The sequence below is a fragment of the Nerophis ophidion genome, linkage group LG10, assembly GCF_033978795.1.
Source record: "Nerophis ophidion isolate RoL-2023_Sa linkage group LG10, RoL_Noph_v1.0, whole genome shotgun sequence".
NCBI lineage: Eukaryota > Metazoa > Chordata > Actinopteri > Syngnathiformes > Syngnathidae > Nerophis > Nerophis ophidion.
In genome coordinates this window covers 3858637-3875681 of record NC_084620.1, presented here as the reverse complement: position 1 = coordinate 3875681, position 17045 = coordinate 3858637, and the positions used below count along the sequence as shown (strand labels likewise).

The window sequence follows — 17045 nt, the reverse complement described above, 5'->3', positions numbered from 1 at the left end:
TTTCAGGACTTTAAAACGCGTCAAAGAACATTTGTTTGCTAAGTGAAACAAGAACAATGATAATATACATAAAATTAAGCAATAAAGAATGATTTAATAAATTATATGCACAAATGACATTATTAACGTAGAAATGTGTTCTTTTTTTTGGTGAAAACTCGAATCTCCAATGTTTTCGAGGGTAGTGAACGTACAAATTGTCCCGCCGCTCCGTGACGTCATTTGTTCCGCGTTGGCCTGGACTTGGCACCGAGTGAGCTGCGCCCATTCCGCCGCTGATCTTCTTTTCTTCTGCTGCTGTCAAGTCCGGGAAGCTCCAGTCGACATGGGTCTGACGATGTCCACGTTGTTTGCGAAGTTCTTCGGGAAGAAGCAGATGCGGATACTGATGGGTGAGCGCGAAGCTAGGCTAACTAATGAGGTGCTAAGCTAACCAGCTGCTAACGTATCGAACCCGGCAGTTGAGCTTTGTCGTCACCTAACAGAACATTAAATGTTGTATTTTTTTTAAAATAAGTGGGGGTTGACACAGCCAACTGCCTTATGCTAACGACCGCAGATTAATTTGCTGTCAGAATCCATTCACTGGATGATGTTACAGTTGTTTCCTTGTTGAAGTGTTGCGCAACGACGCATTCATTGTTGTTTTGTTGTGTGACAGTTGGCCTGGATGCTGCTGGCAAAACAACCATTTTGTATAAACTCAAGCTTGGGGAGATCGTCACCACCATCCCGACCATCGGTAAGGACGCGACGTCATCTTGTCTGTTAAAGGCCTACTGAAATGAGATTTTCTTATTTAAACGGGGATAGCAGGTCCATTCTATGTGTCATACTTGATCATTTCGCGATATTGCCATATTTTTGCTGAAAGGATTTAGTAGAGAACATCCACGAGAAATTTCGCAACTTTTGGTTGCTAATAGAAAAGCCTCGCCTGTACCGGAAGTAGCAGACGATGTGCGCGTGATGTCACGGGTTGTGGAGCTCCTCACATCCTCACATTGTTAACAATCATGGCCACCAGCAGCGAGAGCGATTTGAACAGAGAAAGCAACGATTACCCCTCTAATTTGAGCGAGGATGAAAGATTCGTTGATGAGGATAGTGAGAGTGAAGGACTAGAAATTAAAAAAAAGAAGGTGAGGGCAGTGGGAGCGATTCAGATGTTTATAGACACATTTACTAGGATAATTCTGGAAATTCCTTTATCTGCTTATTGTGTGAATGTGAGTGTGAATGTTGTCTGTCTATCTGTGTTGGCCCTGCGATGAGGTGGCGACTTGTCCAGGTTGTACCCCGCCTTCTGCCCAATTGGAGCTGAGATAGGCACTAGAGACCCCAAAGGGAATAAGCGGTACGAAATGGATGAATGGATGGATGCTTATTGTGTTACTAGTGTTTTAGTGAGATTATATGGTACCTGAAAGTCGGAGGGGTGTGGTGACCGCCAGTGTCTCCGGTTGGAGGAGGTAAGAGAGTCCACAGCTGCAGGAGGACGCAAGCTCCGCTCCTGTCTACGATAAGAGCCGACGTATTACCACAATTTTCTCACCGAAACCTGCCGGTTGACATGTGGTAGAGAACCATGTTCGCTTGACCGCTCTGTTCCATAGTAAAGCTTCACCTTTGGGAATGTAAACAAGGAAACACCGGCTGTGTTTGTGTTGCTAAAGGCAGCTGCAATACACCGCTTCCCACCTACATCTTTCTTCTTTGACTTCTCCATTATTAATTGAACCAATTGCAAAAGATTCAGCAACACAGAAGTCCAGAATACTGTGTAATTATGCGATAAAAACAGACTACTTTTAGCCGTGATTGGTGCTGGGAGAACATGTCCGCTACCACAGGTGACGTCACGCGCACGCGTCATCGTTCTGTTACGTTTTCAACAGGATACCTCGCGGGAAATTTTAAATTGCAATTTAGTAAACTAAAAAGGCCGTATTGGCATGTGTTGCAATGTTAATATTTCAACATTGATCGGTAGTATTGGGTTTCAGTAGGCCTTTAAAGGCACCGGTAAGTGTGCTCAAAGGCCTACTGAAATGAGATTTTCTTTTTAAGCGGTAGCAGGTCCATTCTAGGGCTGGGCGATATTGGCTTTTATTAATAAAACTGTATTTATTAAATACTTTTCATTCTCTCACGGGTGACTTTTTAAATGAAAGAGCAAATTAATAGTGTTGCTACCTTTTTGTAGAGACACTTCTGCTGCATACTTTGCGTATTGCTCTTGTCTGCTGAATATCTTCCCACTTGAAGCCAAACCACCGCCAGATGATGGATCCCCTGCTCTTTATTTTGGACATTTATTGTTCTTCCTCAATTTAAGATCAGTTTCGCACCCTCTCTCTTGTAATGTCATAAGCTCCGCTCCGCTCGACCTGCCTCAGCTAACGTTAGACATGCTGCTACCTCTCTGATCGGCGAGAGCTATGACGCCAGACGCGAGAGAGTATGTGACGTATGTAAGAAGGCGGGCTGGTTTACGTCTCTGTGAGAAGGAGAGACAAGAAGGATTTAAAAATGCCAGTAGTGTAATCCACACAGCTAAAAGCAACTGTGTAAGAACATATAATCGAATATTACGATAGTCATTTTCTATATCGCACAGAGACAAACCTGCGATATATCGTTTATATCGATATATTGGCCAGCCTTAATTTTATTCTATGTGTCATACTTGATCATTGCGCGATATTGACATATTTTTGCTGCAAGGATTTAGTAGAGAACATCGACGATAAAGTTTGCAACTTTTGGTCGCTAATAAAAAAGCCCTGCCTTTAACGTAAGTAGCAGACGATGTGCGCGTGACGTCACCGGTGTGAGGGCTCCTCACATCTGCACATTGTTTACAATCATAGACACCAGCAGCGCCAGCGATTCTGACCGAGAAAGCGACAATTTCCCTATTAATTTGAGCGAGGATGAAAGATTCGTGGATGAGGGTAGTGAGAGTGAAGCACTAGAACAGGGGTCAGCAACCTAAAATGTTGAAAGCGCACACACACACGTACTGTACCTCAAATGTACCAACAAATGAAGCATAATGATGCAATATGTACATATAGCTAGCCTAAATAGCAGGTTAGCATTGATTAGCTTGCACTAAATATGTCTGATTAGCACGCCACTCAAGTCAATAACATCCACAAAACTCACCTTTGTGCATTCACGCACAACGTTAAAAGTTTGGTGGACAAAATGAGACAGAAAAAGTAGTGGCATGAAACGCTACTAGAAAGTTGGAGAATGTTATACTTGTAAACAAACTACGGTGAGTTCAAGGACCGCCAAAATTAGTAGGACAAAACGGCGCTTGCCAAATACTCTAATCGGTGAAGCATGTTTAATGTAAATAGTGTGCTTTAGAACAATTAGGGAGGTTTGTGTCATGTTTATCCTCCCACAGAAACCATATTAAAGCGAAAAATATATTTTTTGTATTTTTTTCCCCTTTTTGCATTTTTCATACATTTTTTAAAAAGCTCAAGAGAGCCACTAGGGCGGCGGTAAAGAGCCGCTTGCGGCTTTAGAGTCGCGGGTTGCCGACCCCCGGACTAGAAAAAAAAAAAAGACGAGGGCAGTGAGAGCGATTCAGATGTTATTAAACACATTTACTAGGATAATTCTGGAAAATCCCTTATCTGCTTATTGTGTTACTAGTGTTTTAGTGAGATTATATGGTAACTGAAAGTCGGAGGGGTGTGGCCATGGGTGTGGTGACCGCCAGTGTCTCCGGTGGGAGGAGGTAAGAGAGTCCGCAGCTGCAGGAGGACGCAAGCTCCGCTCGTGTCTACAGTAAGAGCGGACTCATTACCACAATTTTCTCACCGAAACCTGCCGGTTGACGTGTGGTCTGGAACCATGTTTGCTTGACCGCTCTGTTCCATAGTAAAGCTTCACCTTCGGGAATGTAAATAAGGAAACACCGGCTGTGTTTGTGTTGCTAAAGGCAGCTGCAATACACCGCTTCCCACCTACATCCTTTGACTTCTCCATTATTAATTGAACAAATTGCAAAAGATTCAGCAACACAGATGTCCAGAATGCTGTGTAATTATGCGATTAAAGCAGACTACAGCTTGGATCGGGCTGGAAAAAAATGTCTGCTACAATCCGAGACGTCAAGCGCACGCGTCATCATACCGACGTTTTCAACAGGATACCTCGCGCGAAATTTAAAATTGCAATTTAGTAAACTAAAAAGGCCGTATTGGCATGTGTTGCAATGTTAATATTTCAACATTGATATTCAAACCATCAGACTGTGTGGTCGCTAGTAGTGGCTTTCAGTAGGCCCTTAAGTTCAGCGGACCCTTACAACAGTGGTTCTCAAATGGGGGTACGCGTACCCCTGGGAGTACTTGAAGGTATGCCAAGGGGTACGTGAGATTTAAAAAAATATTCTAAAAATAGCAACAATTCAAAAATCCAAAATATGAATGTAGGTTCATAAACTGAAAAAAAAATACAATGCAATATTCAGTGTTGACAGCTAGATTTTTTTGTGGACATGTTCCATAAATATTGATGTTAAAGATTTCTTTTTTTTGTGAAGAAATGATTAGAATGAAGTTCCTGAATCCAAATGGATCTCTATTACAATCCCCAAAGAGGGCACTTTAAGTTGATGATTACTTCTATGTGTAGAAATCTTTATTTATATTTGAATCACTTGTTTATATCAAAACATTTTTTTGTAATTTTTATACCTTTTTTTCCAAATAGTTCAAGAAGGACCACTACAAATGAGCAATATTTTGCACTGTTATACAATTAAATAAACCAGAAACTGATGACATAGTGCTGTATTTTACTTCATCTCTTTTTTTCAACCAAAAATGCTTTGCTCTGATTAGAGCAGTGGTTCTTAACCTGGGTTCGATCGAACCCTAGGGGCTCGGTGAGTCGACCTCAGGGGTTCGGCGGAGATCAAAACACACCCGACTCTTCGTGTAATACAAACTTCTTCCTGTTGGCATATTGCGGATACGGCAACAGCTGATTGAGTTGCAGGTGTGTCATTTGCTGTGAGTTTATGTACTGTCTTAGTTTTGTTGTTTGAACAAGGTGATGTTCATGCACGCTTCATTTTGTGCACCAGTAAAAAAAACAGGGTAACACTTTAGTATGGGGAACATATTCACCATTAATTAGTTGCTTATTAACATGCAAATTAGTAACATAGTGGCTCTTAACTAGTCATTAAGAACTAATTAATGCCTTATTCGGCATGGCCTTATTATAACCCTAACCCTATAACCCAGGGGTGTCAAACTCATTATATATCGGGGGCCACATGGAGAAAAATCTCCTCCCAAGTGGGCCAGACTGGTAAAATCACGGCACGATAACTTAAAAATAAAGACAACTTCAGATTGTTTTCTTTGTTTAAAAATAGAAGAAGCACATTCTGAAAATGTACAAATCATAATGTTGTTGTATATTTTTTTTTTACACTTACATGTTGCAGTTAATAGTATTCTATCTTTATTTGTTGTTATTGATAGTTTCTGAATACATTATGTAATAATGTTCATCAGTCATCTCATTGGTTTTAATTTTTAATCCATCAAGTTAAAAAAAAAAAAGGATATTAAAAATAAATTACCGGATGTTAGTTATGTAGTTTGATCATTTTCCTCGGCTGGTGCGCTAACATTATGTGGTTTATTTTGTACATTTGTAGCATCATCTACAAAGATACAAATCATTTCTTTTGCGACATCTAGTGGACACATTGAGAACAGCAGTTTCTTTCATTCAAACATTTCAGGTAAAATTTTATACTTAAACTCATCCTGCAGGCCGGATAAATCCTGTTTGCAGGCCTGATCCGGCCCTCAGGCCGTACGTTTGACACCCCTGCTCTAACCCTAACCAAATAACTCTAAATTAAGTCATTATTACTTAGAATATGTTCCCCTAGTGTCCAAATAACTCTAAATTAAGTCTTTGTTACTTAGAATATGTTCCCCATACTAAAGTGTTACCCAAAACATACAACCTTGTCTTGAATTTGAAATGTTTTATTTATTTTTTTCACTAAAAAAGGGTTCGGTGAATGCGCTTATGAAACTGGTGGTGTTCGGTACCTCCAACGAGGTTTAAGGCCTACTGAAATGAGATTTTCTTATTTAAACGGGGATAGCAGGTCCATTTAGGTGTCATACTTGATCATTTCGCTATATTGCCATATTTTTGCTGAAAGGATTACTTAGTAGAGAAAATCTACGATAAATTTCGCAACTTTCGGTGCTAAGAGAAAAGCCCTGCCTCTACCGGAAGTAGCAGACGATGATGTCACAAGTGTGAGGGCTCCTCACATATTCACATTGATTTTTATGGGAGCCTCCAACAAAAAGTGCTATACGGACCGAGAAAACGACAATTTCCCCATTAATTTGAGCGAGGATGAAAGATTTGTGTGTGAGGATATTAATAGCAATGGACTAGAAAAATAAATAAATAAATAAAAATAAGTTAAAAAAAAAACGTGATTGCATTGGGACGGATTCAGATGTTTTTAGACACATTTACTAGGATAATTCTGGGAAATCCCTTATCTTTCTATTGTGTTGCTAGTGTTTTAGTGAGATTAAATATTACCTAATAGTTGGAGGGGTTTGTCCACGGGTGTGTTGACGCCAATGTCCCAGGGGAGTCGACGGCAGCTATGGACGACACAAGCTCGGCTTTTCTCCAGTAAAAAGTGACTTTCTACCACAATTTTCTCACCGAAATCTGCCGGTTGACAAGTGGTCGGGATCCATGTTCGCTTGACCACTGTGATCCATAGGAATGCTTCACCTCTGGGAATTTTAAACAAGGAATCACCGTGTGTTTGTGTGGCTAAAGGCTAAAGCTTCCCAACTCCATCTTTCTACTGTGACTTCTCCAATATTAATTGAACAAATTGCAAAAAAATTCAGCAACACATCTCCAAAATACTGTGCAATCATGCGGTTAGAGCAGACGAATTTTAGCTGTGTGTGTGCAGCGCTCATACTTCCTAAAAACCCGTGACGTCTTGCGTGCACATCATCATTACACAACGTTTTCAAGACTAAACTCCCGGGAAATTTAAAATTGTAATTTAGTAAACTAAAAAGGCCGTATTGGCATGTGTTGCAATGTTAATATTTCATCATTGATATATAAACTATCAGACTGCATGGTGGCTAGTAGTGGGTTTCTGTAGGCCTTTAAGAACCACTGGATTAGGGGGTACGTGAAATAAAAAAAAATGTTCACAGGGGGTACATCACTGGAAAAAAGTTTGAGAACCACTGCCTTAAAGGGGAACATTATCACAATTTCAGAAGGGTTGAAAACAATAAAAATCAGTTCCCAGTGGCTTGTTGTATTTTTTGAATTTTTTTCAAAATGTTATCGGTCCAGGAATATCCCTAAATAAAGCTTTAAAGTGCCTTATTTTTGCTATCTTCGAAACCACTATCCATTTCCCTGTGACGTCATACAGGGCTGCCAATACAAACAACATGGCGGTTACCACAGCAACATAAAGCGACATTAGCTCGGATTCAGACTCGGATTTCAGCGGTTTAAGCGATTCAACAGATTACGCATGTATTGAAACAGATGGTCGGAGTATGGAGGCAGATAGCGAAAATAAAATTGAAGAAATTGAAGCTATTGAGCGAATAGCTATTGACGCTATTCGGCCATAGCGTAGGTGTACCTAATGAAGTGGCCGATAGCATGGCTGCCTTATTAGCATCGCCGGTCAAATGTGCCGACCAAACGATCAGGATTTTCGCATCTTGTGACACTGGAGCAACTTAAATCCGTCGATTGGTAAGTGTTTGTTTCGCATTAAATGTGGGTATCTAGTTTCAAATGTACATACAGCTAGCGTAAATAGCATGTTAGCATCGATTAGTGTAGCATGTTAGCATCGATTAGCTGGCAGTCATGCCGTGACCAAATATGTCTGATTAGCACATAAGTCAACATCAACAAAACTCACCTTTGTGATTTTGTTGACTTAATCGTTGCAAATGCATCTGCAGGTTATCCATACATATTAGATTAGATAGTACTTTATTTATTCCGTCAGGAGAGTTCCTTCAGGAAAATTGACATTTTCAGCACAATCCCATTCAAGATCAGACAAACATTACAGGGAGACAGAACAGGATCGCTGACGGGTCTGCCGGCTTCCAGCGCCCCTTACAAAAAAGATGAGATACAGGTAAACAGGGGGGGGGGGAAATGGGAGAAAAAAATAGAAGATTAAAATAAAATTAAAAAAATCAGTCTTAGCCTGGGCCCTGGAGAGGGGGTGCAGACTGAGGCCAAGGGGAAAAAACAACTCATAGCCATAGAACACATCCCTCTTCCATGTGTGTAAGAGGGACACATCAAACATCAAAGAACACAGAGGACATTAAAGCAGCAGATACAACCAGACACTTCTACATACAGCTATGAATAAAAAGTAAAAGAAACATATCCACTGTGGTGGCCTCTGTGGTGTTCCACGCCATGGTCCGCTGGGGAGGAGGGAGCATGGCCAGAGACAGGAGCAGACCCAACAAAGCAACCAAGACAGCCGACTCCACTCTCGGCCAGTGTCCAGTCCGCATGGATGAGCGAGGATACGTCCAAGGTGACTGAGGTGTCCGACACCTGCTCACCCAGTCAAGACACCGCGAAGACTCTCCGTCCCAGCGCTCAGTGCTAGCTCCGCAGCCCTGTCCCCTCATCCGCATCTCCTCCAGTACATCCAAACCGACTCCGGTGTGGCAGAGACCCTGCAGCTGGTCTCCCTGGCCAAAAGGCTCCCGGGAGGCAGATCCAGAAGTCCACTGTGCCATATCTGTGCCATGTCTGTCTTAGCATCGCCGGTCAAATGTGAAGACACTCTGGCAAATTCAACGGGGGTCTGGCGGCAGATTTCTTGCCAGTGGTGCAACTTGAATCCCTCCCTGTTAGTGTTGTTACACCCTCCGACAACACACCCACCAGGCATCATGTCTCCAAGGCTCCAAAAAATAGTCGAAAATAACAGAGCTGAGACCCGGTGTTTGTAATGTGAAAATGAAAATGGCGGGTGTGTTACCTCGGTGACGTCACGTTCTGACGTCATCGCTAAAAGAGCGATAAACAGAAAGGCGTTTAATCTGCCAAAATTCACCCATTTAGAGTTCGGAAATCGGTTAAAAAAATTCTTTTTTCTGCAACATCAAGGTATATATTGATGCTTGCATAGTTTTGGTGATAATGTTCCCCTTTAAAAACAACATTTTTCAATGCGTGTGCGAAGGTTTCAACGTGGAGACGGTGGAGTACAGGAACATCTGCTTCACAGTTTGGGACGTCGGCGGTCAGGACAAGATCCGACCTCTGTGGAGACACTACTTCCAGAACACGCAGGTAACACCACCAGCACACAAACAAACAAAAAATGAGGATAAGAAGACCGACGTGTACTCTTTACCTCCAGGGTCTGATCTTTGTGGTGGACAGTAACGACAGGGAGCGTGTTGCCGAGTCGGCGGACGAACTCTCGAAGATGGTTTGTGACGCGCCTCTCCGGTAATTTAGAAACCTGTGATGTCATCATCTGTCGATTGCGTCTTCAGATCCAGGAGGACGAGCTGAGGGATGCCGTGCTTCTGGTGTTCGCCAACAAACAGGACCTCCCCAACGCGCTCCCCATCGGCGAACTCACAGACAAGCTGGGACTCAACAACCTGCGCGGCCGGACCGTATGTATCGCCGAGTCATCGGTACCTCTGACTGGCCATCAGTGCTAATAACCCTCCTGTCTGCTCAGTGGCACATGCAGCCCACCTGTGCCACTCAGGGCACGGGTCTGTACGAGGGCCTCGACTGGCTGTCCAACGAGCTGGCGAAGAGCTAGACCACCGCACGCCAGGCAGGAAGCGGCGGCACAGACGTCGGCACGACGTCATCATGTACAGACGAGGAGGCGGAGCATCTCGCAGGACTGATCCTTTCCTCTTTTTCTAAATTATAAATGTCGGTCAGAGGCGGTGTCACGGACTCCCTTGAGCCTCGTGTTCAGTTCTTCTTGTTTTCTTTTAACGCATGTTTTTACTCCGGATCATGTGGCTGGGTGTTAAAGAAAAGGGAGGGGGCTTAAGCCAGGTGACTGTGCAGGTAGCAAGTCTTGCAGCTGGTCGTGTGAGGACCCTGAAAGTCTTGTTGTCAATCTATGTGGAAAAGCAGCAGGTGATGCAATAAAGGTGTTTTTCTTCAATAAATCTGTGTATTTTTTCAGGACATCTTTTTTTTTTATGTTGGAAAAAAGGGTGATTCATGTGACTACAAACCCTGTTTCCATATGAGTTGGGAAATTGTGTTAGATGTAAATATAAACAGAATACAATGATTTGCAAATCCTTTTCAAGCCATATTCAGTTGAATATGCTACAAAGACAACATATTTCATGTTCAAACACAAACTTTATTTTTTATTGCAAATAACTTAAAACTTCATGGTAGCAACATGTGACAAAGTAGTTGGGAAAGGGCATGTTCACCACTGTGTTACATCGCCTTTTCTTTTAACAACACTCAAACTTTTGGGAACTGAGGAAACTAATTGTTGAATATTTGAAATTCTTTCCCATTCTTGTTTTATGTAGAGCTTCAGTCGTTCAACAGTCCGGGGTCTCCGCTGTCCTATTTTACGCTTCATAATGCGCCACACATTTTCTATAAGAGACAGTTCTGGACTGTAGGCGGGCCAGAAAAGTACCCGCACTCTTTTACTACAAAACCACGCTGTTGTAACACGTGGCTTGGCATTGTCTTGCTGAAATAAGCAGGAGCGTCCATGATAACGTTGCTTGGATGACAACATATGTTGCTCCAAAAGCTGTATGGACCTTTCAGCATTAATGGTGCCTTCACACATGTGTAAGTTACCCATGCCTTGGGCACTAATACACCCCCATACCATCACACATGCTGGCTTTTGAACTTTGCGCCTATAACAATCTGGACGGTTATTTTCCTCTTTGTTCCGGAGGACACTACGTCCACAGTTTCCAAATATATTTTGAAATGTAAAGTCGTCAGACTACAGAACACTTTTCCACTTTGCATCAGTCCATCTTAGATGATCTCGGGCCCAGCGAAGCCGGCGGCGTTTCTGGCCGTTGTCGATAAATGGGTTTGGCTTTGCATAGTAGAGTTTTAACTTGCACTTACAGATGTAGCGACCAACTGTAGTTACTGACAGTGGTTTTATGAAGTGTTCCTGAGCCCATGTGGTGATATCCTTTACACACAGATGTTTTTTTGATGCAGTACCACCTGAGGGATCAAAGGTCCGTAATACCATCGCTTATGTGCAGTGATTTTTCCAGATTTTCTGAACCTTTTGATGATTTTACGGAGCGTAGATGGTAAAATCCCTAAATTCCTTGCAATAGCTGGTTGAGAAATGTTGTTCTAAAACTGTTTGACTATTTGCTTACAAAGTGGTGACCCTCACCCCATCCTTGTTTGTGAATGACTTAGCATTTCATGGAAGTTGCTTTTATAGCCAATCATGGCACCCACCTGTTCCCAATTAGCCTGCACACCTGTGGGATGTTCCAAATAAGTGTTTGATGAGCATTCCTCAACTTTATCAGTATTTATTGTCACCTTTCCCAACTTCTTTGTCATGTGTTACTGGCATCAAATTCGAAAGTTAATGATTTGCAAAAAAAAAAAAAGTTTATGAGTTTGAACATCAAATATGTTGTCTTTGTAGCATATTCAACTGAATATGGCTTGAAAAGGATTTGCAAATCATTGTATTCTGTTTATATTTACATCTAACACAATTTCCCAACTCATATGGAAACGGGGTTTGTATCCATCCAATTTGTACTGCTTTGTAACATTTTTGGGGTCATCAGCAACAGAATTGGGAATTTGAGGAGCAGTGTTTGGGTGCATTAGGCGTGGGTTCTGTTTCCATTTAAACCAATACGGTACCAATTTGTGATGTGTTTGTGTGTTATTAAATGTTAATTGTTTAATAAGCAAAGTGTATTTTTATGTAATAAAAATAAATTAGCTGATTATAACTACCGTATTTCCTTGAATTGCCGCCGGGGCGCTAATTAATTTAAAACCTCTTCTCACTCCGGCACTTACCAAAGGTATGCAGTAAACATTTGAGTGTGATGTAAGCTGGGACCTTAAATCCGACTGAATAGCTCTTAATCTTTTTCCCTTTATGCGTTTTCAAATTACCAGTATTGAAATCAGCCTCCTCCATTTTGAAAATGACGACGGGGGAAGTGTCACTCGTGACGTCACGAATGTGACCAGGCATACGCTAATTATTTTGGGAAGCGAATTTGACCCGGCAGTAATTCAAGGCAGGCGCATACAACAGTGGGGCAAAAAAGTATTTAGTCAGCCAGCGATTGTGCAAGTTCTCCCACTTCAAATGATGACAGAGGTCTGTCATTTTCATCATAGGTACACTTCAACTGGGAGAGACAGAATGTGGAAAAAAAATCCAGGAATTCACATTGTAGGAATTTTAAAGAATTTATTTGTAAATTTTGGTGGAAAATAAGTGTTTGGTCAACCATTCAAAGCTCTCACTGATGGAAGGAGGTTTTGGCTCCAAATCTCAGGATACATGGCCCCATTCATTCTTTCCTTAACACGGATCAATCGTCCTGTCCCCTTAGCAGAAAAACAGCCCCAAAGCATGATGTTTCCACCCCCATGCTTCACAGTAGGTATGGTGTTCTTGGGATGCAACTCAGTATTCTTCTTCCTCCAAACACCACCAGTTGAGTTTATACCAAAAAGTTCTATTTTGGTTTCATCTGACCACATGACGTTCTCCCAATCCTCTGCTGTATCATCCATGTATCCATTTTCCGCTTGGGATGGTTTCCTGCTGGCTGCTGATCCGCCTCCGCTTGGGATGGTTTCCTGCTGGCTCCGCTGTGAACGGGACTCTCGCGACTGTGTTGGATCCATTATGGATTGAACTTTCACAGTATCATGTTAGACCCGCTCCACATCCATTGCTTTCCTCCTCTCCAAGGTTCTCATAGTCATCATTGTCACCGACGTCCCACTGGGTGTGAGTTTTCCTTGCCCTTATGTGGGCCTACCGAGGATGTCGTAGTGGTTTGTGCAGCCCTTTGAGACACTAGTGATTTAGGGCTATATAAGTAAACAATGATTGATTGATTGATTTTGGTATAAACTCAACTCGTGGTGTTTGGAGGAAGAAGAATACTGAGTTGCATCCCAAGAACACCACACCTACTGTGAAGCATGGGGGTGGAAACATCATGTGAACATTTTTTTAATTCAAGTACCCCCTAATCAGAGCAAAGCCTTTTTGGTTGAAAAAAAGAGATAAAGAAGTAAAATACAGCACTATGTCATAAGTTTCTGATTTATTAAATTGTATAACAGTGCAAAATATTTCTCATTTGTAGTGGTCTTTTTTGAACTATTTGGAAAAAGATATACAAACAACTAAAAAATAAACAAGTGATTCAATTATAAATAAAGATTTCTCCACATAGAAGTAATCATCAACTTAAAGTGCCCTCTTTGGGGATTGTAATAGAGATCCATCTGGATTCATCAACTTCATTCTAAACATTTCTTCACAAAAAAATAAATCTTTAACATCAATATTTATGGAACATGTTCACAAAAAATCTAGCTGTCAACACTGAATATTGCATTGTTGTATTTCTTTTCACAGTTTATGAACTTACATTCATATTTTGTTGAAGTATTATTCAATAAATATATTTATAAAGGATTTTTGAATTGTTGCTATTTTTACAATATTTAAAAAAAATGTCACGTACCCCTTGGCATACCTTCAAGTACCCCCAGGTGTACGTGTACCCCCATTTGAGAACCACTGCTCTAAACTGCATGTGCCCTAGTGGCTCCCTGGAGCATTTTTAAAAACATAATTGAAAATGGAAAAAGATGGGGGGAAAATATCAATCAATTGATCAATGTTTATTTATAAAGCCCTAAATCACAAGTGTCTCAAAGGGCTGCACAAGCCACAACGACATCCTCGGTTCAGATCCCACATCAGGGCAAGGAAAAACTCAACTTAGTGGGATGACAATGAGAAACCTTGGAAAATACCGCAGACTCCTCCCCTTTTAGGGCGGATCTGTGCAATGGACGTCGAGTGGGTCGAACATAATATTGTGAAAGTCCAGTTCATAGTGGATCTAACACAGGGGGCGGGAACCTTTTTGGCTGAGAGAGCCATTAAAGCCAAATATTATAAAATGTATTTCCGTGAGAGCCATATAATATTTTTTAACACTGAACATAACTAAATGTGTGCATTTTTAAGTAAGACCAACTTTTTAAGAGTATAACCGGTATATTTTTCTTTTAAATAACATTGTTATTCTGAAGCTAACCAATAATAAAAAAAACACTTCTTACCATTAATGTAAATTCTTGAACCGGTGCGGTAGAAAACGGATGGATGGAATAAAATGAATGAGCATATGTTATATTTTGAACCTTATTTTTAACACCGTGATTACCAGGGGAATTATTCACTAGTTATTGCTGTGTTTTTCAACCACTGTGCCGCGGCCCACTAGTGTGCCGTGAGATACAGTCTGGTGCCCGTGGGAGATTATGTAATTTCACCTAATTGGGTTAAAAATATTTATTTGCAAACCAGTAATTATAATCTGCAAATGTGCCGTTGTTGAGTGTCTGTACTGTCTGGAGCTCGGCAGAGTAACCGTGTAATACTCTTCCATACCAGTAGGTGGCAGCAGGTGGCTAATTGCTTTGTAGATGTCAGAAACATGGTTTGTCGGGATCAGAATAGGTGGGATGCAGTGTGTAGGTAAAAAGGTATACAACACTTCAACCAAAAAAGTGCCATTAAGAAAAGGCATTGAAGCAAAACTAAACTAAAACTGAACTGACTGTAAAGTAAACAAAAACAGAGCAGACGGCGTCCACAAAGTACATCTGTACACGGCACGACAATCAACAAGGTCCCCACAAAGGAGGAGTGTGTCCGCACAACTTAAATAGTCTTGCTTGCGAACACAAAGCAGGTGCGGGGAATAGCATTCAAGGAAATCATGAAACTGCTACAGGAAAATACCAAGAAAAGAGGAAAAGCCACCAAAATAGGAGCACAGGAAACACAGGAAAAGCAAAAAAAAACCAACCTCAGAATAAGTTACAGCGTGATGAGACAGGTAGTGACAGTACACCTGCATTGAGACAGGTGGTGACAGTACACCTGCATTGAGACAGGTGGCGACAGTACACCTACATTGAGACAGGTGGTGACAGTACACCTACATTGAGACAGGTGGTGACAGTACACCTACATTGAGACAGGTGGTGACAGTACACCTGCATTGAGACAGGTGGTGACAGTACACCTACATTGAGACAGGTGGTGACAGTACACCTGCATTGAGACAGGTGGTGACAGTACACCTGCATTGAGACAGGTGGTGACAGTACACCTGCATTGAGACAGGTGGTGACAGTACACCTACATTGAGACAGGTGGTGACAGTACACCTGCATTGAGACAGGTGGTGACAGTACACCTACATTGAGACAGGTGGTGACAGTACACCTGCATTGAGACAGGTGGTGACAGTACACCTACATTGAGACAGGTGGTGACAGTACACCTGCATTGAGACAGGTGGTGACAGTACACCTGCATTGAGACAGGTGGTGACAGTACACCTACATTGAGACAGGTGGTGACAGTACACCTGCATTGAGACAGGTGGTGACAGTACACCTACATTGAGACAGGTGGTGACAGTACACCTGCATTGAGACAGGTGGTGACAGTACACCTGCATTGAGACAGGTGGTGACAGTACACCTGCATTGAGACAGGAGTTCTAGTGATGCATGCTTCGTTATGATTGAATGCGTAGCCAACAATTACGAGAACAACTTTGTATTGTCAGTATCGGCTACGAGTTTCATTTTTTTACCTTTTCTGTTGGTGTGCCTCAAAATGTTTTCAAGGAAAAAAAAAGGTGCTTTGGGTCAGAAAAGGTTGAAAAACACTGACTTATCGTGTTAAGCAATGTCAGCTCAGATTTATCTGAGAGCCAGATGCAGTCATCAAAAGAGCCACATCTGGCTCTAGAACCATAGGTTCCCTACCCTGATCTAACAAAATAGTGACCATTTTTTGTTGTTTTAGTATGATTTTTGTTTGAGGACAAACATGACACAAATCCTCCCAATTGTTATAAAGAACACTGTCTCACATGTTTGTGTGCATGCTTCACTCATGAGAGTATTTGGCGAACATCGTTTGTCCTGCTCATTTTGGTGGTTCTTGAACTCACCAGAGTGTGGACAGTTTGTTTACATGTAAAATCTTCCTTTGTCTCATTTTGTCCACCAAATGTTTTTTGCTGTGCGCGAATGCACCGAGGTGAGCTTTATTGATGTTACTGACTTGCTGGAGTGCTAGTCAGGCATATTTGGTCAATGCATGACTGCAAGCTAATCCATGCTAGCATGCTATTTAGACTAGCTTTATGAACACATTGCATCATTATGCCTCATCTGTAGGTATATTTCAGCTCATTTAATATCCTTTACTTTTATACTCTTTGTATATAATTTACTTTTTGTATACAATTTACTTTTGCATGTCCCATGACACGGTATCTGTATGCAATATTGGCTGCATTTCTGATAGTTGTTTGTGTGCCATGTTGTTCCAGACCACAGCAAACATTACCTAGGTGGCCACAGATTGTAATAAATCTATTCAAAGAAGACAGCCTGCCGTTTCCTTCAACTTGGACACACACATCTATACAGTTGGTCATTAAAAGCCAGTCATTTCCAGGAATTATCATCTCACTTTTACATTTATTCTAATGTTGTAAAAAGGTGTAGAATATTACATTTCAACATTTCTGTCAACAAATATTTGCCTCAGCCTGCGACACAGTTGTTTTGATAGTAGGCTATCATAGCTAATATAAACACTTACATCATGTTTT

General features: G+C 41.5%; 1 protein-coding gene across 1 annotated transcript; it reads left to right on the top strand.

The window, feature by feature from the left end:
• The first annotated feature begins 212 nt into the window (after positions 1 to 212).
• LOC133560022 (ADP-ribosylation factor 5) lies at positions 213 to 10265 on the top strand. The gene is made up of 6 exons (XM_061912071.1): positions 213 to 392; positions 662 to 742; positions 9302 to 9411; positions 9482 to 9553; positions 9621 to 9746; positions 9815 to 10265. The coding sequence occupies exons 1-6, from the start codon at positions 326 to 328 to the stop codon at positions 9899 to 9901; spliced, it is 543 nt and encodes a 180-aa protein (XP_061768055.1). The 5' UTR covers positions 213 to 325; the 3' UTR covers positions 9902 to 10265.
• Positions 10266 to 17045: the final 6780 nt, after the last annotated feature.